At 42.0% G+C, this 26,719-nt stretch overlaps 1 protein-coding gene across 1 annotated transcript in view; it reads right to left on the reverse strand.

Moving 5' to 3' along the window:
• Positions 1–855: 855 nt before the first annotated feature.
• The window catches only part of LOC124788190 (SUMO-activating enzyme subunit 2), a 130,859-nt gene continuing 104,995 nt past the window's right edge, over positions 856–26,719 (reverse strand). Inside the window, exons 11-12 of the mRNA XM_047255356.1 lie at positions 17,080–17,168; positions 856–1,405 (exon numbers count right to left, since the gene is read on the reverse strand). Of these exons, the coding sequence (XP_047111312.1) occupies positions 1,233–1,405; positions 17,080–17,168 (262 nt within the window). The 3' untranslated portion in view covers positions 856–1,232. The remainder of the gene's footprint in view (positions 1,406–17,079; positions 17,169–26,719) is intronic.

The raw sequence follows: 26,719 nt of genomic DNA on the forward strand, positions 1-26,719 counted from the left end.
TCTCTCCTCTGGCCTGGACCCTTCCAAAGATTGTTGCAGGGTGTTTGCTTTCATACATTTCTCATGTTTTATCGAAAAGGCCACCAGTGCGAATTCCAGCCTTCAGTGCCCATGAACAGCAGTCATCATGAGTGCATGGAGCTTGCGCCTGCTGCAGAGGCACATACACAGCTACGTTCATTTAATGGTTGTTAAAGCGACACCATTGGTAGTCCTTGGTTCATCTGGGCTGTTGTCATTCAACAGTTGCACGTCTGCCAATACACGTCTGCTGCAGCCATCTTTCACCCCTGTCATCTATGGCCACTGCTGCACTACGGTTGCAATGGCACCAGTTTTAGATACTGACATTTTGCCCCACACAGTATACTTTAACCAGGCTGTGAACAGTTTACATACTTTGTCATCGTGGGAATGCTTCCACCCCTGTCCCAAAGCTGACGATCGTGCCCTCTAGGATATCAGATAAATCACTCCATTTACACATTATGACAAAGACTGCAGTGCACTGCACAGTTTCTTGTGCCCCCCCCCCCCCCCCCCCCCCCCAAAAAAAGAACCACTTTACACACCTTCCAGCGCTACTAGCCACCACCTGCAGTCCGTGAGTGGTTATTGCACAATGACATCGAATGTGTGTGGTGTTCACATTAATGTGACTGAAAAAATCCAATTTTTATCTTTTTTCTCTCCATTCGTTAGCACATTACACACTACATTTTAAGCAGTGTAGGTTAAAGAAAAGTGGCCAATGAAATAATTAGTTTGTAAATAATGAATAAATGACAAAATCTGAAGTATTATATTTTAAAAACAAAAAAAGGAAATTCTCATATATTCAATACTGCACAAATTCATTCTGTATAAACTGGAAAGTACACAGTACCTTATACACATTTTTTTCCATAATTCAGTTATCAATAGATTGTGTTAGGAGATTCAAACAGGATTGGTGCTACTGTGTTAATGAAATATTTCATCTGTTTCTACTTATGTAATAATCATCGTCATGTACTGTTGCATACAATGTTTCACAAGTAATACTAAGAGACACGTATTCAGCATTATTACACATTATGACACTGAAATCCTTATCACTCACACATCAATTCAGGAATATCCTTACATTCAAGGTTAAAACAGTACCTGAGTCTTAATAGTAATAATGTAGTTTGCCAACAACTGACAACTGGTGGCAGTATAATATATATCACAATTCAGGTGTCCCATAATCAGACCTCAACAATTTCAATATCACTGTCTTGAAGTTTAGGTTTCTTTGAAATACTGTTTTCTTCATCACTGGTTGACTTCCTTTTCTTTCCTTCTCGGTCAGTTTTGGTTATTTCATTAACACCATCAGCATCAACAACTTCAATGTCGTCATCATCATTGTCCGTGGTGCCTGTAAGAAAAATTATTATAAAAATGCATAATACTGGAGGGCCTAAGGAGTGGAATGGCAGCATATACAATCTGACAATTAATTTGCACACTGTGATAACAGATTTATCTGCAGCAGGCGCGGCTCGTAATTAAAGGCTCTGAGGCGGAGCCGCCCCAAAATATTTGTTAAAGTAAATTTCGCTAGAACATATTACAAAATTTAAATTATCAGGACGAATTTCGCACATTTCCCATTCCGATTAAAATAACGACAGTCAACGTTTTTGGAACTGTTTGTATCGATAGATGTTTTCCGAACGGTTAGTAGTGTTAAGGCTGCGCCTTGGAACGTCCGTAAGCTGCATGTAGTAGCGGTATGGGGGCGTGGCTTCTACATAGTACTGCTCTTTATGGGCGACCCGAAGGCTCAGAGCTTGCTGCCTAAGGGTGTCATACCAACCACCACATGTTTTTCACGTTCCACTATCTATGTAATAAAGGAATGCAGAGTAGCCGAAACTTCGCTATCTAATCTCTGTCTCTGCACATCTCTACTACGCTTCAATGCGTCATTAATCGACGTTAAGTATTATTGTTTTGATAATGTTTTACATGGTTGTTTTGTTTCTACCATTGGCTATTTTATCCACATTTACAATAAGTTTGCAAATATCCCGCCAAAGTGCACTAGACTACTGTAACTACAGGCTCTCTAACCGTAACCACAGTACTGCCATCTAGCGAGAGTTTCATAAGTGATTAGAGGACAAAGTACGCGAAATTTGTCCCGTGACTTTACTTTCCGTGCTTGCTGATGCTGACTGATTTTGTTGATATCGTGTGATATTAGCAAGTTTCTTTTTCGGAGTGTATTTTGCAAGATTTTAGTGAGTTTTACTTGCTTGTGAATATCTGCGACATACCGCGAGTGTGAAACCAGCACAATATGAATTCAGTGTGCAATTTAATAGGTAAAAACTTGGAACACGGCCATAGGATGCAAGTGAAAGAACTTGGTGCACCCAGACCCGATCTAACGATCAATCAAGAACAGAAACAATGCAAATCTAGGCAAGGATAAAAACACAGTTTTAATAGAGCAATGTACGATGCAGCTGAGTGGTTGTGTGGTTGTGAAGTGGAAAATGCATTTTTCTGTTTCACCTGTCTTCGTACAAACAGTACTGATAGTGCCTGGACTGAAACTGGTATCACTGACTTAAAGAATTTTCACGCAAAGGTGAAAAAGCATAACTCCAGCAGAAAACATTTAACTTCGAGCTTTGGAGGTAAACTACATTAAACGCCTTAAATTTAGAACTGAAAACACCAAAAATATTAAGCAACCGCAAAGTTAACATTCATCGCATTAAAGATCTCTCCGAAACGCGTCTTTTCATACGATTTGCTGCAAAGTGTCAGAAAATGTAATGACGACGTATAAAAACACTAACCAAAGATTTTAACTTGAAGTTAGCTTCTAATGATATTTAATAAATTAATACCTGATTATAGAAGACACAGTACGTAAAATTATGGGTAGACAGTGATCTGCCCACCCCCCTCCACCTGAATTCTTAGTTGTTTATGTCAGACTAATCTGTAATGTAACCAGAGGTCTATAAACGTAACTGTTTCACAAACAATATGGTAAAAATTTCATTTGGAGATAAGACATCAGCATAATTTTAGAGCACTAGCTGACTTGTTTGAATAAATACACAATACTCCTTCACCTGAACCGACTGATACAGTAATGTACTTGGTAATTTTATGATGTGATTTATTCATAAGGTCTCATTATTATTAGGATGACATTAGATTCCAAAGTGTAGTGTTCTAAAACATCACTAAAAGTAGGATCGTAGAAGATATGAAGAAAAATTAAAATACACTGGGCTTGCTATGGAAAAAGTTCTGACTTTCAACCAGATGACTTAGAATAATTTTTGCACCTGGCAGGGATGGATGGAGTGGAAAAACTCAATTGGCATAGTAATTATCTCGTGTAATACAGTGAATTCTAGAGCAAGAATGTATTGCTCATTTGGTGCCCTGCAGCTTGAAAAATCGTAAAATTTGTAATTTTATTAATTAATTATTCAACAAAAGCTGCTTTGTGGTAGTATTTTATTTCACCAGACTAATTTCCGGCATTGCGCATCATCAGTGGTATCTGTATTACACAAATATTTTACGATAAGTTACTTTCAATGTATCTGTGATTTCAGTTCATTGTAATTTGACTTGCCTTTTATGTAATTTTAACATATATAACAAAACATTTTGACATCACTTTAAACGAACAGGCCAATTTAAAAAATAAATAAATAATTTGAACATTTCACCACGGCAATTCCCAATGACAACTGCATATAATTCATAAATAATTCCTTTTCTGATACATATGTATATGGTTGGTTGATTCTTTTTTTGGGCGGGGATGAGAGGAAGGAACTAAACAGTGAGGTCATCGGCCCCATGATCTAAGAGGACAGAATCAAGGGAGAAACAACACAAAGGGCACAGTCCAGTTAATGAGAAGGGATAACTGGCAAACAAAGAGGGAAAAGGGAGATCAGGGCAGCAGAAAGAGGAAGAACAGGAGTGTGGTACGTAGAAACAGGAAGATCAGGGGTGCCCCAGTAACACTGTGAGGAGGGGCACCAGCAATGCCACCAACCTCTCCTGACACCCACACCACACCAGCATCACGATACAAGGACAACACTAGTGGGAGAAGACACAAGAAAAGAGTTAACAAAACTGAACAATAGACCAGACAAAATGGAGGGAAAAAGCAGGGAGAATCTGGCTGGTGCAAAGAAAAGATCAAGGCCTATGTAACCAATTTCTATGATAACTGAGGGACTCAAATTCCTGAGGAAAATTAAAAGACTTAAACCTGACAGGACGAACCATTTTTGCAAAGAAAACCGAGGACAGACATAACCATATGAGGGTCATCCTCTATCACTCTGACAAGGAAGGTTGTTGGAAGGTGTATTTAGTGTGAAGGGCCAAAAGGCGGGGGTGAGTCCAGCAAAATACGGACCATCGTGAGGGAAGCTCCGCAACTACAAAGGAGGGGTGGGGGGTGGCTCTTTGCAGGGTAAGAAACTATGGGTCAACCTAGTATGGCCAATACGAAGACGACAGAAGATGGCAGATTCCCGCCGGTGAGGTAGAGGGAAGAACATCACGTGGTGGGAGTCTCTTTGATTATGCAAAGTTTATTAGAAACGGGTAGCCTCCCAAGAGTTGGCCCTTGATTAAGCAAAAAGGGATATGATACAAAGCTGCAAATCCACCGCTGGAAGGGACACAGAGAACATTGTTAAGTGAATCAACGGGAAGTGGTCACTATTATAGAGGTCGTCCTGTAGCGACTAGTGTAAGAAAAGAAGAAGGGGAGGGGAACAGAGTGAATGATCAATGGCAGAGAAAGTGCCATACGTGGCAACAAAATGGGTATGGGAAACATCATTAAGAAGGGACAGGTCATGGTCCACAAGAAATTATTCAATATGGAGCCTCCGATTAGATGAAAAAGTATTGTCCCAAAAAGGGTGATAGGCATTAAAATCCCCAAGGAGGAGGAAGGAAGCGGGCAAGGTACTGAAGTAGGGCAGTTAGGGCAGCAGACTGTCAAGAGGGAAATAGAGATTGCAAACCCTGACTGCAGAGAGTAAGTGGACTCTGACGGCAACTGCTTCCAATGTGCTACAGAGTGGGCACCAAGTACTAACAATATCCATACAGACCAATCTGCAAACACCACTGGAAGCCCTCAAAGGGCCACCCGGTTCTGAAAAAAAAAAAAAAAAAAAAAAAAACCATGGACCCCATGAAGTGTTGGTGAGTGAGCATCAGTAAAACGAGATTCCTGGAGAGCGGCACAAGCTGCCGAGTAAAAGGCAATAAGGGATTGCAACGCTGGGAGATGACGGTAGTATCCACTACAGTTCCATTGAAAAGCACAGAGTGGATATCCAAATGGGAGGCAAACAGGCTGGAGCCAACCATGCCACTGGGTTACCATCCGTCATTAACAAGGATGGGATGATATCCACAAATAAGATGTCAGGCTCATCTACATCTACATGGATAATCTGCAAAACACATTTAAGGGCCTGCCAGAGGGTTCATCGAACCACCTTCACAACTCTCTATTATTGCAATCTCATATAGTGCGCGGAAAGAATGAACACCTATATCTTCCCGTACGAGCTCTGGTTTCCCTTCTTTTATCGTGGTGATTGTTCCTCCCTATGTAGGTCGGTGTCAACAAAATATTTTCGCATTTGGAGGAGAAAGTTGGTGACTCGAATTTCGTGAGAAGATTCCGTCGCAACGAAAAATGCCTTTCTTTTAATGATGTCCAGCCCAAATCCTGGATCATTTCTGTAACACACACTCCCATATTTCGCAACAATACAAAATGTGCTGCATTCTTTGAACTTTTTCGATATACTCCGACAGTCCTATCTGCTAAGGATCTCACACCATGCAGCAGTATTCTAAAAGAGGACGGACAAGCGTAGTGTAGGCAGTCTCCTTAGTAGGTCTGTTACATTTTCTAAGTGTCCTGCCAATAAAACACAGTCTTTGGTTAGCCTTCCCCGCAACATTTTCTGTGTGTTCCTTCCAATTTAAGTTGTTCGTAATTGTAATAACAAGGTATTTAGTTGAATTAACGGCTTTTAGATTAGACTGCTTTATCGTGTAACCGAAGTTTAACGAGTTCCTTTTAACACTCATGTGGATGACCTCACACTTTCGTTATTTAGGGTCAACTGCCACTTTTCGCACCATTCTGATATTTCTTCTAAATTGTTTTGAAGTTTGTTTTGGTCTTCTGATGACTTTATTAGTCGATAAATGACAGCATCACCTGCAAACAACCGAAGACGGCTGCTCAGATTGTCTCCAAAATCGTTAATTTAGGTGTTGTTGTTGTTGTTGTGGTCTTCAGTCCTGAGACTGGTTTGATGCAGCTCTCCATGCTACTCTATCCTGTGCAAGCTTCTTCATCTCCCAGTACCTAATGCACCCTACATCCTTCTGAATCTGTTTAGTGTATTCATCTCTTGGTCTCCCTCTACGATTTTTACCCTCCACACTGCCCTCCAATAATAAACTGGTGATCCCTTGATACCTCAGAACATGTCCTACCAACTGATCCCTTCTTCTGGTCAAATTGTGCCACAAACTCCTCTTCTCCCCAATTCTATGTTAACAAATTTCTCTTCTTCAGAAACACTTTCCTTGCCATTGCCAGTCTACATTTTATATCCTCTCTACTTCGACCATCATCAGTTATTTTGCTCGCCAAATAGCAAAACTCATTTACTACTTTAAGCGTCTCATTTCCTAATCTAATTCCCGCAGCACCACTCGATTTAATTCGACTACATTCCATTATCCTCGTTTTGCTTTTGTTTAAACCGATAGTTCAGTAATTTTCACATCTGTCAGCACCTGCTTTCTTTGGGATTGGAATTATTATATTCTTCTTGAAGTCTGTGGGTACTTCGCCTGTCTCATACACCTTGCTCACCAGATGGTGGAGTTTTGTCAGGGCTGGCACTCCCAAGGCTATCAGTAGTTCCAATGGAATGTTGTCTACTCCGGGGCCTAGTTTCGACTTAGGTCTTTCAGTGCTCTGTCAAACTCTTCAAGCAGTATCATATCTCCCAGTTCATCTTCTTCTACCTCCTCTTCCATTTCCATAATATTGTCCTCAAGAACATCGCCCTTGTATAGACCCTCTATATACTCCTTCCACCTTTCTGCTTCCCTTCTTTGCTTAGAACTGGGTTTCCAACTGAGCTCTTGATATTCATGCAAGTGCTTTTTTCTCTCCAAAGGCCTCTTTAATTTTCCTGCAGGCAGTATCTATCTTACCCCTAGTGATACATGCTTCTACATCCTTACATTTGTCCTCTAGCCAACCCTGCTCTGCCATTTTGCACTTCCTGTCGATCTCATTTTTGAGACATTTGTATTCCTTTTTGCCTGCTTCATTTACTGCATTTTCATATTTTCTCCTTTCATCAATTAAATTCAATATCTCTTCTGTTACCCAAGGATTTCTATTAGCCCTCGTCTTTTTACCTACTTGATCCTCTGCTGCTTTCACTATTTCATCCCTCAAAGCTACCCATTCTTTTTCTGCTGCATTTCTTTCCCCCATTCTTGCCAATCGTTCCCTAATGCTCTCCCTGAAACACTCTACAACCTCTGGTTCTTTCAATTTATTCAGGTCCCATCTCCTTAAATTCCCACCTTTTTGCAATTTCTTCAGCTTTAATCTACAGTTCAGAACCAATAGATTGTGGTCAGAGTCCACATCTGCCCCTGGAAATGTCTTACAATTTAAAACCTGGTTCCTAAATCTCTGTCTTACCATTATGTAATCTATCTGACACCTTCCAGTATCTTCCACGTATACAACCTTCTTTTATGATTCTTGAACCAAGTATTCGCTATGATTAAGTTATGCTCTGTGCAAAATCCTACCAGGCGGCTTCCTCTTTCATTCCTTAACCCAATTCCATATTCACCTACTACGTTTCCTTCTCTTCCTTTTCCTACTATCGAATTCCAGTCACCCGTGAGTATTAAATTTTCGTCTCCCTTCATTATCTGAATAATTTCTTTTATCGAATCATACATTTCATCAATCTCTTCGTTTGGCATATAAACTTGAACTACTGTGGTAGGCATGGGCTTCGTATCTATCTTACCTGCCCGCTTAAGGGATCTGACATTTCACGCTCCGTTAATATAGATAAGGAACAGCAAAGGACCTATAACACTACCTTGGGGAACGCTAGAAATCACTTGTGTTTTACTCGATGACTTTCTGTCAATTACTACGAACTGTTAGCTCTCTGCCAGGAAATCACAAATCCAGTCACATAACTGAGACGATATTCCATAAGCACTCAGTTTCACTACAAGCTGCTTGTGTGTTACAGTGTCAAAAGCCTTCTGGAAATCCTGAAATACGGAATCGATCTGAAATCCCTTGTCAATAGCACTCAAAACTTCATGTGAATAAAGAGTTAGTTGTGTTTCGCAGGAACAATGTCTTCTAAACCCATGTTGACTGTGTGTCAATAGACTGTTTTCTTCAAGGTAATTCATAATGTTCGAACACAATGTATGTTCTAAAATCCTGCTGCATATCGATGTTAACAATATGGGCCTGTAATTTAGTGGATTACTCCTACTACCTTTCTTTAATATTGGTGTGACCTGTGCAACTTTCCAGTCTTTGGGTACGGATCTTTCGTTGAGCAAACGGTTGTATATGATTGTTAAGTATGGAGCTAAGGCATCAGTATATTCCGAAAGGAACCTAATTGGTATACAGTCTGGACCAGAAGACTTGCTTTTATTAAGTGATTTGAGCTGCTTCACTACACCGAGGATATTTACTTCTACGTTACTCATGTTGGCAGCTGTTCTCGATTCTAATTCTGGAATATTTACTACTTCTTTACATACGACCAGAATCTGTTTGGATTTTCTACCAGGTTTCAAGACAAAGTTTCGTTGTGGAAACTGTTATAGGCATCTCGCATTGAAGTCCGCACTAAATTCCGAGCTTCTGTAAAAGATCGCCAATCTTTGTGATTTTGCTTCTGTTTAAATTTGACATGTTTGTTCTGTTGTTTCTGCAACAGTGTTCTAACCCGTTTCGCATACCAAGGAAGATCAGCTCCGTAGTTTGTTAATTTATTTAGTATAAAGCTCTCAATTGCTGCCGATACTATTTCTTTGAATTTAAGCCACATCTGGTCTACACTTATATTATTAATTTGGAATGAGTGGAGATTGTCTCTCAGGAAGGCATCAAGTGAATTTTTATCTGCTTTTTTGAATAGGTATAATTTTCGCTTATTTTTCAAGGATTTGGGGATTACAGTATTCAATCTCGCTACGACAACCCTGTGTTCACTAATCACTGAATCGGTTTTGATGCTCGTTATTAAATCAGGATTGTTTGTTGCTAAGAGGTCAGGTGTGTTTTCACAACCGTTTACCATTTGCGTGGGCTAACTGTTCAAAATAATTTTCAGAGAATACGTTTAGCACAATTTCGGATGATATTTTATGCGTACCTCCAGAATTAAACATGTATTTCCGCCAACATATTGAGGGGAAATAAAAGTCACCACCATTATCGTATGAGTTGGGTACATGTTTGAAATCAAACTCAAGTTATCTTTGAACCTTTTAGCAACTGTATCATCTGAATTGGGACGTCGGTAAAAGGATTCAATTATTATTTTATTCCGGTTGCCAACAATGACCTCTACCCATACTAACTCACAGGAAATATCTACTTCAATTTCGCGACAAGTTAAACTACTTCTGACAGCAACAAACACACCACCGCCAACCGTGTTTAGCCTATCTTTTCGAAACACCGTTAGGTTCTTCGCAAAAATTTCAGCTGAGCTTATATCCAGCTTTAGCCAGCTTTCAGAGCCTATAACGATCTGAGCATCAGTGCTTTCTATTAGTGCTTGGAGCTCTGCTACTTTCCCCAGCACAGCTGCGACAATTTAAAACTGTTACACCAATGGTTCCTGTATTTACGTTTTTCCTGTGTTCAGCCTGCACCCTTTGTGACTGAAGCCCTTCTTGTGTTTTCCCAATACCCTCTAACCTAAAAAACCGCCCAGTCCACGCCACACAGCCCCTGCTACCCGTGTAGCAGCCTCCTGCATGTAGTGGACACCTGACCTATTTAGTGGAACCCGAAACCCAACCACCCTTTGGCTCAAGTCGAGGAATCTGCAGCCTACACGGTCGCAGAACCGTCTGAGCCTCTGATTCAGACCCTCCATTCGGCTCTGTACTAGAGGTCTGCAATCGGTCCTGTCAACTATGCTGGAAATGGTCAGCTCACCTGCAGTTGGCTGCACCCTGTGCTCTTCATGGCATACAGGAGGACCCTTTCCACATCTGGAATGACTCCACCCGGTATGCACACGGAGTGCACATTGGATTTCTTACCCTCCTTGTCGGCCAAGTCCCTAAGGGGCCCCATAATGTGACTAACGTTGGAGTTCCCAACTACCAATAATCCCACCATCTGCGTTTGCCCGTATCTTGCAGGCTGAGTGGTTTCCTCTGAAACAGGACAGGTGACAGCATCTGGCTCGGAGACAGTGTCAGCCACAGACAGCGCCTGGAACTTGTTTGTCAGACAAACTAGGGAGGCCTTATGTGCGGCTGCCTGGGAAGTCTTTCGCCGCCTGCTTCACCCTGGGGTGACTTCCCACTGGGCCACAGGTGAGGGGTCAGCCTCAGTGCTAGCAGTAACTGGGTTGGCCACCGGAGAGGACTGATCGGAGGACTCAGACATGCTGGACGTCCGTTGGATCCCCACGACCAGCCCACAACAGTGGTACCCATCCACTGCAGCCTCAAGCTGTGTAACCAAAGCCATCACAGCCTGAAGCTGAGAGCGAAGTGTCACCAACTCGGCTCACATCCACACACAACAATCGCAGTCCCTGTCCATACTAAAGGCCATGGAAAACTAAACTATGCAGATAAACGGACTATCGGCACGTGCTGCGCAACTCTACTGTAGATCCTGACGAAAACGCATGAACTGAGACTAGTAATACGCAAATATTCAAAAACCTATCTACTGAGCACTCAGGTGGAACTAAATAATTTGCCCCTGATTAGGAAGTTTTAAAATGTCACAAAATTGGTTTACTTTCCGACGCAAATGAAAACCCGACAACTGTGGCTATTGGATATTAAATTTACACGCTGAAACACAAGAAACTGAACTATTAAAGCACACAGGTGATATAATAAAATTCGCTCCCGGTTAGGAACTCGTAAATGACAAAAGCCGTTCACTTCCCTGTTGCTGCGTCTTGTCTCGGTCGGCTACTGCTGCCTGACTCGGGTTGCGAGGGGGGAGATGGCAACTCTTGGGGAGGGGAGGGAAAGGGGGGGGGGTTAATGCATGGAGTGAGAGCAGGATGCTCCAAGACTGGGAACCGAAAGAGAGCAGGTTACCTTGGGGCACACAGACTGTGTCCTGTGGCTGAGTTGTGGTAGCAGGTCCACAGCCTGAGAGGTGCTGGGGAGAAGAGTCCCAGGAGGGAGCCCCATCACCGGAGGGTGCCGATGAAGGGGAAACTTTTTCAGCTGGGGAGAGGGATCAGAAATTGGAGGGGGTGGAGAGTTGGAACTGAAGGGGAGGGGGGGGGGGGGGGGGGAAGAGGAGAGGGGGATGGAACTGGGTTAAGGACATAACAAAAACTAGAAGTTATCAGTACAGGATGAAGTCTGTCATATTTCTGATGAGCCTCAGTGCAAGATATACAATCAGGCGACTTATACTTTTGCACCTTTTTTCTTTCTTATAAGTCAGGCATCTGCTGAGTGTGGAGAGCGATGTTCATGACAATTAACAAGCACGGGTGGTGGAACACAGGCTCTTCTCATGGAGTGGGTGTCCACATTCACCACACTGAGGGTCTGCCATACATCGAGAAGATGAGCCGAGCGCCAGAAGCACCTCATGGGTGGCGGGATGTACAGTTTCATGTCACATCGATAACACGCAAGTTTGACCTTTTGTGTGAGGGTATCTCCCTCAAAAGCCAGAATAAAGGCACTGGTATCTGTGTGACTGTCCTTATGGCCTTTCTGCATATACCGAACAAAATGAATGTCCCGTCATTCCAGATTGGCCCAGACTTAGTTTGAAGAATGAGGTCCCTATGAAAAATGGCTCCCTGAACCATATTCAAAGACTGTCGAGATGTAATGGACACCAGAACTTTGCCAAGATGATCACAAGCGTAAATAGCTGCAGATTGTGTGGCTAAACAAGTTTTGAGCAACAGGGAACCCGATTGCATCTTACTGAGAGGCTTCATACAATTGTCTTTGATATTGTCACCCAAAAATAATGGCTTTGTGACGGCAAAGTGTCCCTGTCCCTCCTCCCTGGGTGTAGCCAGGAAAAGGGAGGCCGTAGGGTCACAAAAGGGCACATTCAATGATCCGTTACCAAGCAAAGAGATGGCTGTAGAACGGCCAGATTATTGAAGCTTGATACATTTCATACGGAAAGCATCCGTCCTGATACCACCCACAACAATTGGGGGGGCTTTCTGCATGGGTGTCACCCAGCCACAGCAAGGGCCCCATTGGTAAACACTAGGGAACATTGAAGCTTCCTGGCAGATTAAAACTGTGCGCCTGACCGAGACTCGAACTCGGGACCTTTGCCTTTCACGGGCAATTGCTCTACCATCTGAGCTACCGAAGCACGACTCACGCCCGGTCCTCACAGCTTTGCTTCTGCCAGTATCTCGTCTCCTACCTTCCAAACTTAACAGAAGCTCTTTCATATCAGCGCACACTCTGCTGCAGAGCGAAAAACTCATTCTGGAAACATCCCCCAAGCTGTGGCTAAGTCATGTCTCCGCAATATCCTTTCTTTCAGGAGTGCTAGTTCTGCATGGTTCGCAGGAGAGCTTCTGTAAAGTTTGGAAGGTAGGAGACGAGATACTGGCAGAAGTAAAGCTGTGAGGACCGGGCGTGAGTCGTGCTTCGGCAGCTCAGATGGTAGAGCACTTGCCTGCGAAAGGCAAAGGTCCCAAGTTCGAGCCTCGGTCGGGCACACAGTTTTAATCTGCCAGGAAGTTTCACATCAGCGCACACTCCGCTGCAGAATGAAAATCTCATTCTGGAAACTAGGGAACATTACATATAAAGCAAGTCGAATTACAATGAAGTGGATACATGAAACTATACAACATACAAAAAGTAATGTCTTAAAAGAAATATCTGTCTTTTGTGTAATGCTGATGAAACTAGTCCAGTGGGGGGGGGGGGGGGGGGGGGGGGGGAGGGGAACACACCCTGTCGCAAAGCAGCTTTTATCAAACAATTAATTAATAACTGACATATTTATAATACATAACTGTTGATGGGACATGACTTACTAACAATTTGGCAATTAATACTGTAGTGGTTGTCATTTCTACAATAAAAAATCCAAGTCTCCCTATGGAAGTCATGTGTACCATGAGCATGAATAGTGTCATCTATGATCTATGTGTATTCAAGTTAACTTTGTTGTGCATCTAAGACTAAGATGGGAAACTAATGGGACATTACTATAGCATTTTATTGGAGAAGTGTGGGGGAAAACTAGACGAAAGCCTTACGTCACGTCCATGATCAGAGTTGCACAAGATCAATGGCAGTCAATCCAGTAGACATTCTGGTTGTGAAACTGTGTTCAACTATAAACCTTCCAATAATTACTGCAGACAATATAAATCAGGCCTAAGTATAAATTTTAGAGAATGTGATGCATGAATATAAATCTATTCCGCTTCCACTGTCAACAAATAAAATATCAAGTAGAGCAGAGTATAATCAATTTTATACAGATAAAAACAAAACTTATGAAAATTACTGCTGCATCAAAAACATGCGTAGAAAGTTTAACTGTAAACAACTAGAAGCCAGTTTCAGGCAATATATGCCTGTGCTCCTCAATAAGTGGTGTGCACATAAGAAACAAATGGTTAAGTGATGTACAGTGGCCAGGGACAGTGCATAATGTATCTGCTAAAAAGCACCTTTCTGTAACACTTAGCTGTAATTTGAGCTTCGGGGTACAGTCAGAACATTTACATAGACTTTTTATGCTAGTTTAACAGCAGTGAGGCTATTTAGACACTATAGCGTTACTTTTGGGTGATGTAAAATAAATACCACAAGTATTAAATTAACAAAAGATAATGCTATCTTTCAGAGCATCAAAGTTTTTCGAGAAACAGAAACAAGTCTTCTAGTAGTGCATAACCCAGTGTTGCTACTGCCCAGGCAGATAAGAGTTGAATAGTGTGGTGTGGAATTTTAAGAGAACACACAAGTGCCACCACAATATACCACCCTCCTCTCGCAGTAAGAAATGAGTCACACACTCACCTTCTAATTTGCACACTATTCTATCTAATGTAGGTAATATTTAAGCTGAGAAGGACAAGGTTATGAAACAAAATGATGACACCTATTTCACAGATAATTAATCCCTTTTGGAGGTTACTATGAATTTCTACAGCAGAAATGAATTTTTAACAATGGTCTATATAACTTAGAGGCTACAGGAATTGGGTGAAGTAAGATATCCGAGACATATCCAGAGGCTGTGTGCGTACACAACATTACCAGAACTGCTTCCTCATGTTTACTTTTTTGGGCTTCTGGAAAGTTTTGAAAGGCTAGTTGAGCTTGTAAGGAGGTACAACCAGGACTTCACACAACTTTCTGAATATCTTCCCTGAGAAGATGCCAGATGAGACTGAGGGAATATTATCAGATATGATGCCACATACAAAACAAATTATAAGAGAAAACTTGAAGTTATAGAAGACAGAGGTATTAAAATACGCAACTTTCCATGTCCCTTTGGCATAAATAAAATCCTCATGACAAAAATACCAAACCCAATAACGGCATATAATTACAAAATGAATTTCCAGTATTTTAGAACATGCACCGATCGTCAAAATATAAACTGCTGTTCACTTTCAATTCTTAAAACAGAGCTTAACAACTCACTGGTTTTGAGTGAGAGTACCCGCAGCTGCTCAGGCGTCTGCTTGAGAGGAGAGCAGTAGTGGCCATGGTGGAGAGTGAGAGAGATGTGTGCACAGTCAGGTCATGACAACAGAGAAGGGGCACCAACTGCGAAATGGGTGGGTGGGTGGGTTGTTAGGTTGGTTGGTTGCTGGGAGGCTGGGTGGGTGGGGTGTGGGCACATTTTGACAGCAGTATCACCTAATAGCAGTAATTGCAAGGCAGCACTGAATAACACTGACAATGTCTTCACACTTCAGTCTGCAGAGAAAGGAATCCCATCTTTCTATACAAAAAGATGGGTTAGCAAAATGTTAAGTGTGTCACAAGACACTGAATACTTTTTGGAAGTTCAATTTACTAAGGCACTACATATCTTAACACATCAAAAAATATGGAAAAGGGAAATGTGAGAAACCTCAGCATGTGCCAGAGATTTTAGACTTTAAAAGAAAGCTTTCTGAAGAGGAGGTTGCTGTTATCAAACATGACAATCACATGTCGCAAACAGGATATGGCAGATAACATTCAGAATCAACTTGCACAGCTTGTTGCACACTCCTTACAACTCGAAAGTGCAGATAACATTGAGCACAGGCCCACTAGCTATGTTCATCTGCAGTGTACACAGTGAACTTGATGTCAGAGAATTCCTGGACTTAGTAGCAATGAAGAACACGGCAACTGGATGTGATATTCTTAGCAATGTTGAAGAAAGCATAGAAAATATGGGTATGTCATGCCCACTACACAATTCACCAGGAAAATTTGTGCGCGACGAGTTTCTCTTTGAAAAATGTGATGAGTGGTAGTTTTTGCACGACTAATCATATACGGAAGTGTGGACTTCTAAACACTGCCAATTTAAGAACTTCCTTGAATCGACAGCCAGTCTACCTTATTACAAAGAGGTGACCTGGCTTAGTTGTGGCCAACCGTTAGATCTATTTTACTATATTATGGATGAGATAAATATGTTTACAGAAATGAGTAATATATGTTCCTGAACTGAGCCAGCCTTAATGGACAAGAGCCATTACGGTCATTTGAACAACTTGAACACTTCACTTCAGGATAACAGACTTCATCGACTGTAGACAAGCATTCAAAATGAAACTACCACTTTGGGAGAATTGTATGCAAAAAGGAAATAAAAGTTCACTTCCCAAAATTGTTTTCATTGAAGGACTGGATTAACAGACTTAGAACACTATTCACACATTCCATGTAATTCTAAGGAAGAATTCCACTTTTGATTTAACAATGTTAAACCCCTAGAGGGTGATTTTCATGTTTTCCTTTCCATATTCAGTGAATATGGATGACACGTGATCTGCAGCTTGAAGTAATTGACCTGCAATATGACAGACAACATAAAGACAAACAAGAGAAACAGTCTAGTTTCCTATAAGCATTTCCTTTGGGATCAATTTCCTGTTTAACACAAGGTAGCAGCAGGGACAATATCAATGATTGGTTCCACATACACCTGAATGACTTTTTTCGACAACGAAGAACAATAAAATGCATTTGAGAAACTCATTGTTTCATCGTAATGTGAACTGTATGTTATGTCTACAAAGCACACAAATGATTTTATCGAATATAGACACTCTTGTAAAAGGGAAGAAGATCAAGAAGATCGAGAGTGCAAGCGTTGGTTAAAAATTATTACACTGCAATGGCTAATTAAGTAAAATGAGATATATGTAACTACTTAATAATAAAATTACATGGTAGCATTACGTTTTTAGTTTCTTTGATTAACTTATGGCAGTGAAATGTCATTTACAGTGACTTAGATGGTTCTCACTGCAAAATTAATTAAGCGGCGAAATATGTGGTATACCCCCTCAAGTCTCCACATGGCTCTCCACTCCCTACCCTGTGCTGTGATGACGGAGATGGAGGGAGTACAGTATTTGCTGCTCACAGGCCTGTGCTCATTGTCTGCTCACAGAACAAGTTGTCTGAAGCCTTGCATTAAAATTGTATCTGTAATACGTAAAAGCTTGAGAATAACAAGAGATGTGTAAAAATTACCATTAACACTCGTTCGGTCTTCTTCCTTTGGCTTAAGAGAGTCTTTGTCAGCAACAACCTCAAATTCTGGGTCATCCCTGCCTGGTACTCTGGAAAATAAAAAATTAAAATTCTAATACTTCATTCTGAAATGTAAGGTTATTTCACTATTAGTCAGCACACTATAAACACCAATATCATTGGAATACATATATATCCTTCCAAATAAAACATTAAAAAATGCTTCGGGCACTTAAAAATACAGTATAATCCCACTGTTACGTTCCCGGAATTAACGTTTTCCCACCGTTTACGACATTTTTTTATTGGTTCCGTCACATTTCCTATGCCCACAATGTCAATTTTCACCTGATTTTGCGACAACATAATTATGATTTTCCTGCGATTTACGCATTATGAAAAAATGACGCTGGCTTAGATGTTGGCCGTCCAGTAGTCTTTACAAGCAAAAGTTGGAAAAATTCGTGCCGTATCTCCTGCTGCTGCCAAATTCTACTTGGTGTGGTGGCTGATGGGAGTAACTAGCTTCATTCGAATGAAGATATCATGACCAATAACAACCATTTCCAAAGTACCTCTACTGCGCAAACGCAGTTTCATCATGACAACCTTCGGTGTATGGCCACTTGGAGCATTAGGTGACACCGTCATTCACTTTGCGTTCCTCAAATGTTTTTTATTTTAAACGCAGTGCCAATTATGTATTTCATTCATGGTAAGCAAAACGTGTTTCGAGAATTTATTCTCGCAATCAAGTGCAGTATTTACACATGTATTTTTTGTGATGTTACACAAACAATGTGAGTGATAGTGTGTGTGTGTGTGTGTGTGTGTGTGTGTGTGTGTGTGTGTGTGTGTGTGTGTGTAGTTTTCTACATAATTGATGAGGCACAGTACCTGATAACCTAAAAGATGACTACAGTGAAAGAGACGCAAAAAATATATATTCAAACACTACACAAAATACTTTAATACGTATCTACACTTGACAATGAGAAAAAAATTCTCAAAATGCATCATGCTAAGCATGAAGAAATATGTAACTAGTGCAGCATTTCATTATTTAAATAATCAATGGTGGCTGCAGGCTTTCAAAAACATTGATTAAGACATATGAAATGGAGTGAAATGCTCCTACTTCCCAGGCAGTTATCAGATTCAGTTACATCAGCAGATTTTATCAGATAGCAAATCTACATTAGATAATAAACAAGACCCTGACAAGTCTTCAATGATGGTTATGTACATATATCATACATAAAGTGCAAGGGGGTATCCCATAAGTAGCTTTTACAGCTTAAAACGTTATTTCCCACATTTTACATTTTCCTGTGTTTTACCCAATTTTTTTGAAGTCCCTTGAAAAGTGTAAAAGCAGCGTTTCACTGTAATTGTGACTGATTTAGTCCCTTCAGATTACAAGATCGCTGCTGATCATCAAGACTCTTGAATAGGGCACATTGTAATAATTGTGACAATATCATGAAATGAAAAACTTCTTTGAATTTCTTTAAGCTACTGCTAACGAACCCATAAAAATTTGGCTAATGATTGTTAAACCACGAGCAAGCTAAAAACAAGTATGTCGATTATCGATACTGTAACACCTTTGACTTGATCTGTAAGTAAATATTTTTTTCTCATTCTGTAATTTGATGTAACCTGGAAATATTCTGTAAATATCTTTTATGAAGCTATGTTACTTCATGTACATAACTGGTTCATGCTTGCCGGCCGGTGTGGCCGAGCGGTTCTAGGCGCTTCAGTCTGGAACCACGCGAGCGCTACTGTCGCAGGTTCGAATCCTGCCTTGGGCATGGATGTGTGTGATGTCCTTAGGTTAGTTAGGTTTAAGTAGTTCTAAGTTCTAGGGGACTGATGACCTCAGATGTTAAGTCCCATAGTGCTCAGAGCCATTTGAACCATTTGGTTCATGCTTAGAGAAAGTAGAACTGAATAGGATAGAATAGCTGGAGGGAAGTCTTTCCACAACAAAAAGATTTATGTAGGAATGTGAAAGCTGGGATAGTGTGAGAAGTTTTTGTGGTGCATACAGTCAGTAGCTAGCTCTCAACAAGTCAACATCTCGAGTGATCAATGAGAAAAAGATTTCTGGAAAAGTACAACTTATACCTTGGATGAGAACTGTTACTAACCAGTGTATCATGGCATTTATTGGGTTGCCATAAAATCTGCATTTTCAACACCAAGAAGGTATTTTACAGAGCATATTGTATGAAGAGCCACAATTGCATCATATGGATTTGTTCTATCACTGCTGCATCCATCTTCAGGCAAAGTAGTAAGTAATCTTGTAAATGCATGGATGGACCAGTGTTAGTACAAGCGTTTAAATAAGTGATTAATGTTGTTTCATGAACTGTGTTTTATCCTAAGTCGCTCACCTTGATAGGACTGTTCCTGTTACAAGACTGTTCAGAGTTTTCCTATTACGAAGAAGTGTTTAAATAATTATTTACAGCAATTAAAAGAATTACAAAATTTTGTGGAATAACAGAAATAGGAAACTTCCTGGCAGATTAAAACTGTGTGCCCCACCGAGACTCCTGCGAACCAGGAGAGCTTCTATAAAGTTTGGAAGGTAGGAGACGAGATACTGGCAGAAGTAAAGCTGTGAGGACTGGGCGTGAGTCGTGCTTCGGTAGCTAGATGGTAGAGCACTTGCCCGCGAAAGGCAAAGGTCCGGAGTTCGAGTCTCGGTCGGGCACACAGTTTTAATCTGCCAGGAAGTTTCAAATCAGCGCACACTCCGCTGCAGAGTGAAAATCTCATTCTGGGAACAGAATTAGGTTTTGCAAATAGTCCTGCAAGTGATGTGATCCATATAGTAGTAAAAGTTCATAAGTTGAATCTATAGTAAAAGAATACTGAATTACATATTCACTCTGAGGTTATTAAAATCATTTCTCAAGATCTAAAATTTACTAGAAGACTGTGATTACAGAAAAAAAGCCTAGACCATAATAACTTGAAAGAACAGTTACATTGGTGTAACAGATTTGTAAATAGTGATTTTATGTACATATCCTTGTTATGTACATTGTTACTACTGAAAAAGTTAATCAAGAAATGTGTTGAGAGACAGAACAGTTTTAATCCCACATCCCAAAGTCTTAGACAGTTAAACAGTGAAAGTTCATACAAAACTTAATTATTACAGAATTATTTGTGCTCTTAAAATCACGAGTGGTCTTATCTTACTTAAACTATAACATAACCAGGATCCCCACATACAACTCATTCAGCGCAATGCAAAGATTTACATAAAATCTCTGAAAACCATTAGTGTCCATTTCAGTTAAAATAACAACTTGGTAACCATATCAAAATTGCTGTCCTTCAACAGTGAAGTTTTTGGGCCACCTTATGTCCAAATTATCAGTACTTTTCCCCAGTTGAGTGGTGCATTGTAATTGGCATTATTCTTTACACACTAAAGCTCAAATGGCTCTGAGCCCTATGGGACTTACCATCTGAGGTCATCAGTCCCCTAGATCTTAGAACTATTTAAACTTAACTAGCCTAAGGATATCACACACATCCATGCCTGAGGCAGGATTCAAACCTGTGACTGCAGAAGTCGCGCGGCTCTGGACTGAAGTGCCTAGAACCGCACGGCCACAGTGGCCGGTCACACTAAAGCAAGCAATAGACATTAGTGTAAAGTAGTTTGTTGCCATTAAACTAAAACTGCCGTCATCAACTCTGTTGACAAGTTATTTTGCTCTTACATCCTACAGTGTGCTGCTGCTTTCACGTCTGATTACCAAACAAACGGTCTCTTGGGAGCGATGTTCAATTAAGCAGATGGTTTGCTTTGTTTATTAACATTTACTTGAAATTACTTTTGCCCAATAAGGTTGGAGGCCGTGTTGATTATCACAGCTTTTACTTTTTGAACACCATAGTGTATGTTGGATACCGCTTGAATAACATTACATCCTTTGAATACTTAACCCTTCAGGTGACAAATTACAGTCCGATTACTTTCCACTGGCACATACAATGATGGACAAACGAAAAATCACTGTAAACAGGTATCACTGTAGGGTGGATTTCCTATTTCAGTAACTATGCAGAATGTTGTAACTGTACCGGGTGGTTCAAAAAGAAAGAACAGAAGTATGTCACTGGACATAGGAGTGTTCAAAGTTTTGATACTGTTGTCTGCTTGCTTGTAGCGACATGAAAACTGCGCCACAAGAGAAATCATTTTGTGTGTTGGAATTTTTGTAAAATCAATCCACTGTTCAAGTGAAACGTGCATTTTGCCATCAATTCAGCAAGGAGCCACCTCTGTACAAGCAGTTTTATGACTGGGACGCAAAATTCTTGAGCATGGACATGGACAGGTTTGTATGGGTGCAACGACACCAAGGTCTTTAGCACCCACATGAAAAAGAGATTGAAATGAGTGTCAGTAAATCACACAAAACAGGAAGATAAAACAGCACGTAAAACACAGTTCTGTTGGAAAACTAAGTGCATACCCACACAGAACCACAGAACGAAGTATTGTGTCAGTAGTAAAACATTAACGACACAGGAAGAAAGTGATATAAAGAGCTAAAACAATACAGCATATGGACGTGGCTGGCTGATCACAAGAACAAAAAATGAGAAGCCAGCCACTCTGCAAAACACAAACTTCCAGCCTAAAAGTTTAGGCCAGAGTCCAGTCACATCACAAAACTTTTACACCTTAGTCACACTCGTCTCATTATCAGCTAAAATAGAAGGCAGATCCCCACAAACATTTGCTTCTGCCCTTGCATCACGATATAAAATGCACTACATAATTAATGGCGGATAGAGATGTGAACACCACAAGCACTACAAAACGGGGGATCCTCTCGCCCTGGTAAAAAGCTGTTTGTGAGACGGCAGTGCCCAATTCTAAGATGCGCAAGGGCCACTTCATCCTGATTGAGCAACTGATAGGAGGAACGCCATGGCTGGTTTGTTGACTTCACCAACTGTAGCTTGTTGGCCATCACAGCCAGCCACTCCTCATTCCACAACTGCATGCACTTCCTGTGTAGCGCAGAAATGACAGCCTGCAAGGGAATAGGACACTGTGCCACAGAAATGACAGCCTGCAAGGGAATAGGACATTGTGCCACATCCTGTCCTCTGCAGGCCTCCTTGGCAGCCCAGTCAGCCTGTTCATTTCCCAATATCCCTACATGACCTGGCACGCAGCAGAATGACACCTGCTTATCTGTTGTTGCAGCAAGTGCATTTGGTCATATATCAGCCGGACCAGCTGTAACGATTGTAAGGCACTAAGGGAATCTGAGCAAATGAGAAACCATTTGCCCTGAATACGAGGCATCTGCTCCAGTGCCTCCAGGATCGCATGGAGCTCTTTTGAGAAAATGTCAAGACGACGAAGAACTCCCTTGCTTGGAGCCATCAGTATGCACTATTGCGAAACCATGATGCATATCTAAAATGTTAAGAAACAGAGATTGAAATGTAAAATCTGGTGTACGATCTTTCTTAAAATTCGTAAAGTCTAAAATAAGTCTGAGCCTCAGCAGAAGCCAAGGTGGAAATCTGCCCCCACTGTAATGTAAAACGTGAAGACTGGCCACACCCATCTCTAGAAGGTACCTGTGCACAAATCCCAAAGGGCCTCATTGCCTGTTACGAAAAAGCCTTTCCAATGGAGGCTGAGCAACAGTATGGTAGATGTGTGTATATTGTGTGGACAGTGTTTTATATGTCTAGTGCACCATATATAGCAGTCGCCTGACGTAAAGAGGCGGTTCACCAGCCTCTGCACAGACACTTGGTATGGGGCTTGTTCTGGATGCCCCAATGGCCAATTGAATCCCTTCATTGTACACCAAGTCCAACATCTTTTAACAAGAGGACCTTGCAGACTCATACACCCTGCACCCATAGTTGTGCAGAGATCGCGTATATGCCCTGTAAAACCGGAGCAGACAAGTCCTGTCTGCTCCCCATGTACTGTGGCTAAGACGTTTTAAAATACTTAAAGCCTTAAGTGACTGTTTCTTCAGGTCTGTAAGATGTGGCAACCACATAAGCTTAGAGTCAAATATGAGGCCCAGAAACCCCACTGTGTCCTTAAAAGTAAGGACAGTGTCCCTCATCCTCCACTAAGGAAAGTTTAAAATGGAACGAGAATGGCTAAAAATAACACACACAGACTTCATGGTGGAAAACTTAAAAACACTCTTCTGTGCCCATTCATCCAAACGTCGAAAAGTTTGTTGCAAACTGACGTGTTTTTCGTTGTGAGACTTGAAGAAGAGCTAAACACAGAGGAGTCACCCACAGACAAAGAACACTGGACTGGACTTGTAATGCTATTAATAGCTACGGCAAAGACAGTCACACATAAAATGCCACCTTGAGGGACACCATTCTCCTGCTCAAAGCGATCAGACAGGGCATCACCGACTCGGTATCTAAAACATCATGGAAGGACTGAATAAAAATGGGAAGACAACCACGAAAACCCCATTGGTGAAGCTGCTCCAGGATAAGATGCCTCCAAGTAGTATCGTAGGCCACCTCAATGTCAAAAAATATACTGAGAAGGTGATGCCAGCGTAGAAGAGCCTGTAGTATAGCTGCCTCCAGGAGGGCAATACCTCCTGAACCACACTGAAAGCGACTAAGGCGTTGCCTGGATTCTAAGATCCAGACAAGGAGGCGGTTGACCATCCGCTCCAAGGTCTTCCCCAGGCAGCTAGTATGGTAACTACTTGGGCTTGTGCGGTCTTTCCCAGGTTTTAACAGAGGAATTAAAATTGGCTCATGCCATGAGCCAGGAAAGTGAACTGATGCCCAAATGGCATTAAATAGTGTGAGGAGGATATCTTTGTTTCGCCTTGTGAGGTACTGCAGCATACTGTAATGGATCCTGTCATGACCAGGGGATGTGTCACGAGCCGCAGACAATGCAGAATCCAGCTCCCACATGGAAAATGGGCAATTGTAATCTTCATCAGAGGTGGATCAGAAGTCCAAACTACACCTCTCTCAGCAACCGCTCTATGGCGCTGGAAACCTGGATCCTGACTGGCTGTTGCAGTAACTGTGGCAAAATATGCCGCCATAGTCTGGGCAATGTCTCGCGGATTTGGTTTGGAGAGTGCCGTTCTCCATTACAGCAGCCACGGGGCACCTGCCTCCTCGCCCAGAAATTCTCCTAATGGTCTCCCACACAACATAACTTTTGGTGGAACAATTAATGGGGTTCAGGAACTGTTGATACGACATCTTCTTGCTCTCTCGAATAATTTGGCAACACTTTGCCCTCGCCACTTGAAATGCTGCAAGATTCTCTGCAGTTGGCCAACACTTGAACCTACGCAGAGTTGCACACCCAGTACCGATTGCAGAGCAGCATTTGGCACTCCACCAAGGGACAGGTTGTCTCCTCTGCTGTCCCGTGACTGTGGAATGGATGCTGCAGCAGCACGGTGGACCATTTTGGTAATATGATCCAGACATTCGCACAATGTCCAAACTGGGCCAACTGGCTATAAGTTGTCCAGTCGGCTCTATCGAGCACCCATCTCGGTGGTTTCCTTTTGGGTTCCACCCAATCTGGCAGGTGAACCACTTCCCACTGAGCAGTGTGAGCAAGACCTGAAGAGCAAAGAGAGAGACTAATGGCAGAGAACGAACCCATAGTTGTGCAGAAGTGAGTGTTGTGTCCCCCATTTAGCAAGTATGCTCATGATGACACAAGAAGCCTCTCTGCTCTACCTCTGGGGGAAAGTAGATGCAGAGCCCCAAAGCCCATTGTGTGCATTAAAATCACCACAGAGGATGAAGGGGTGGGGGAGCTGTGTAATATGGTCGGTTAGGGCCTCTTCATCAAGTGCATCATGTGGGGGCAAGTAAAGGGAACACATTGTCAACAGATGATGCATGTGCACTGATACAGCAACTGCTTGTAAAGTTGTTGTAAGTGAGAGAGAGAGAGGAGGAGTGGTAGTCAGTACTGAGGAAAATACCTACGCCTCCTCTAGCTCTCTCCACTCAGGTCGTCTTTTTTGTGGAGTACATAACCTCATACGTCAGGGGAGCACCATTGATGGAAATGACTATCTGGAGACACAGACACAGTGGTCTACTCTGAGATAAGAGATGAAGTTCTTGCACATGCATCCTGAACCCCTGGAAGTTCCACTGTAGGATGGGAGCCATTTTATCAATGTGGTTTTAATTTACCCCCATCTTTGCACCGCGGAGGTGAAGCACTTGTAGAGGCGAGGGGGAGTGGAGGGGCTGCCTGGATCCAAAAGGCATGTAACTCCATGATGTCCTCCTCATCAGTCACATGTGAAAGAATGACATCTGACGGTGCTGGGAACAGCTTTTGACCTGATTGTCGTGAACCTTTCCCTACACACTGTACCTTCAAGGGTGAGGGGGAAAGGGGGCATTGAGAGGCACTGTGTTTTTTGTGTGCCTTCTTGACACTCACTACAGAACTGTTGCTGGTCTTTTCTCTGGCGGCTGCTTGGACTGCTTTATCCTTACTCCTTTTGCCTTGACATGTACACATGCAAGTACAGGTGGTGGTGGTGGATAGCTGTACACTGGACAATGTTTGTGTCGAGGCGTCAACCTTAGGAACAGGTTTCTGCGCCATGAAAGCATAAGATGTAGTAAAGACGGAAGGTTTCGTCGCCTTATATTCCTTTATGGCTTCAGCATAGGGGATTCATTTGGCGACTTTTAGTTCCTGAATTTTTCGTTTCTCTGCAAGAACAGGGCAGTCTCGGCTCCAGACTGGGTGGCTCCCAGAGCAGTTAACGCAGACTGCTGGAGACGGACAGTCAATCCCAGCTTCATGAGTTACCTATCCACATTTCACACAACTCACTTCACCCCCGCAACTCAGCGTTGTGTGACCAAAATGCTGACATTTGTAGCATCACATAGGGTTAGGTACGTAAGGCCTAACTCTAAGTCGGAGGAAAACTGCCATGATATGTTCCGGCAACGTTGCAGAATTGAAGGTCACAATGAAGGTGGCATTCTTCTCAATTACTCCATTGTTCATACACATCTTTTGCTCTATGTCCACTATCCCCTGTAATGCCCATTCCTGTTTAAGTTCGGCTATGTCGATATCCATAATGTCACAGCATGTGACCACACACTTGCTAGAGTTATGGGAGTTATGCAGTTACATCATATTCACCCAATTTTTCAGTCTTCATAAGTAGTTCCACCTGCTTTACCCTATTAGTCTCTATCAGTAGGGAACCATTCCACAGCCATTCAATAGACTTCAGGCTTTCAGCAAGTCCTTCCAAGCCTTTATGGATATATTAGAAGGGGGGCAATTTTTCAAACGTTGCCTCCTTCCTCTTAATGACCAAAATCACATTCTGATTTATGATTCCTTGAGACCTGTTACTATAATCCAATTGAGGCAGGTTACCAGGAGGGCTAGCCTCCCTCATTCGTCTGGAGGGTTGGTACACCTTTCCCACTGGGAGGAGGAGAAGATGATGATTTCGAGAGTTTCATCTTGGTCCCATGGGCAGCTAGGAAACAAGGCTCCACTCAGAGAGAGCCCTGCGTGCCTGAGTAAGCCTTATACAACGGAGGTGTGGCAGGT

This window comes from Schistocerca piceifrons, chromosome 3 (genome assembly GCF_021461385.2).
Source record: "Schistocerca piceifrons isolate TAMUIC-IGC-003096 chromosome 3, iqSchPice1.1, whole genome shotgun sequence".
NCBI classification, from domain to species: domain Eukaryota; kingdom Metazoa; phylum Arthropoda; class Insecta; order Orthoptera; family Acrididae; genus Schistocerca; species Schistocerca piceifrons.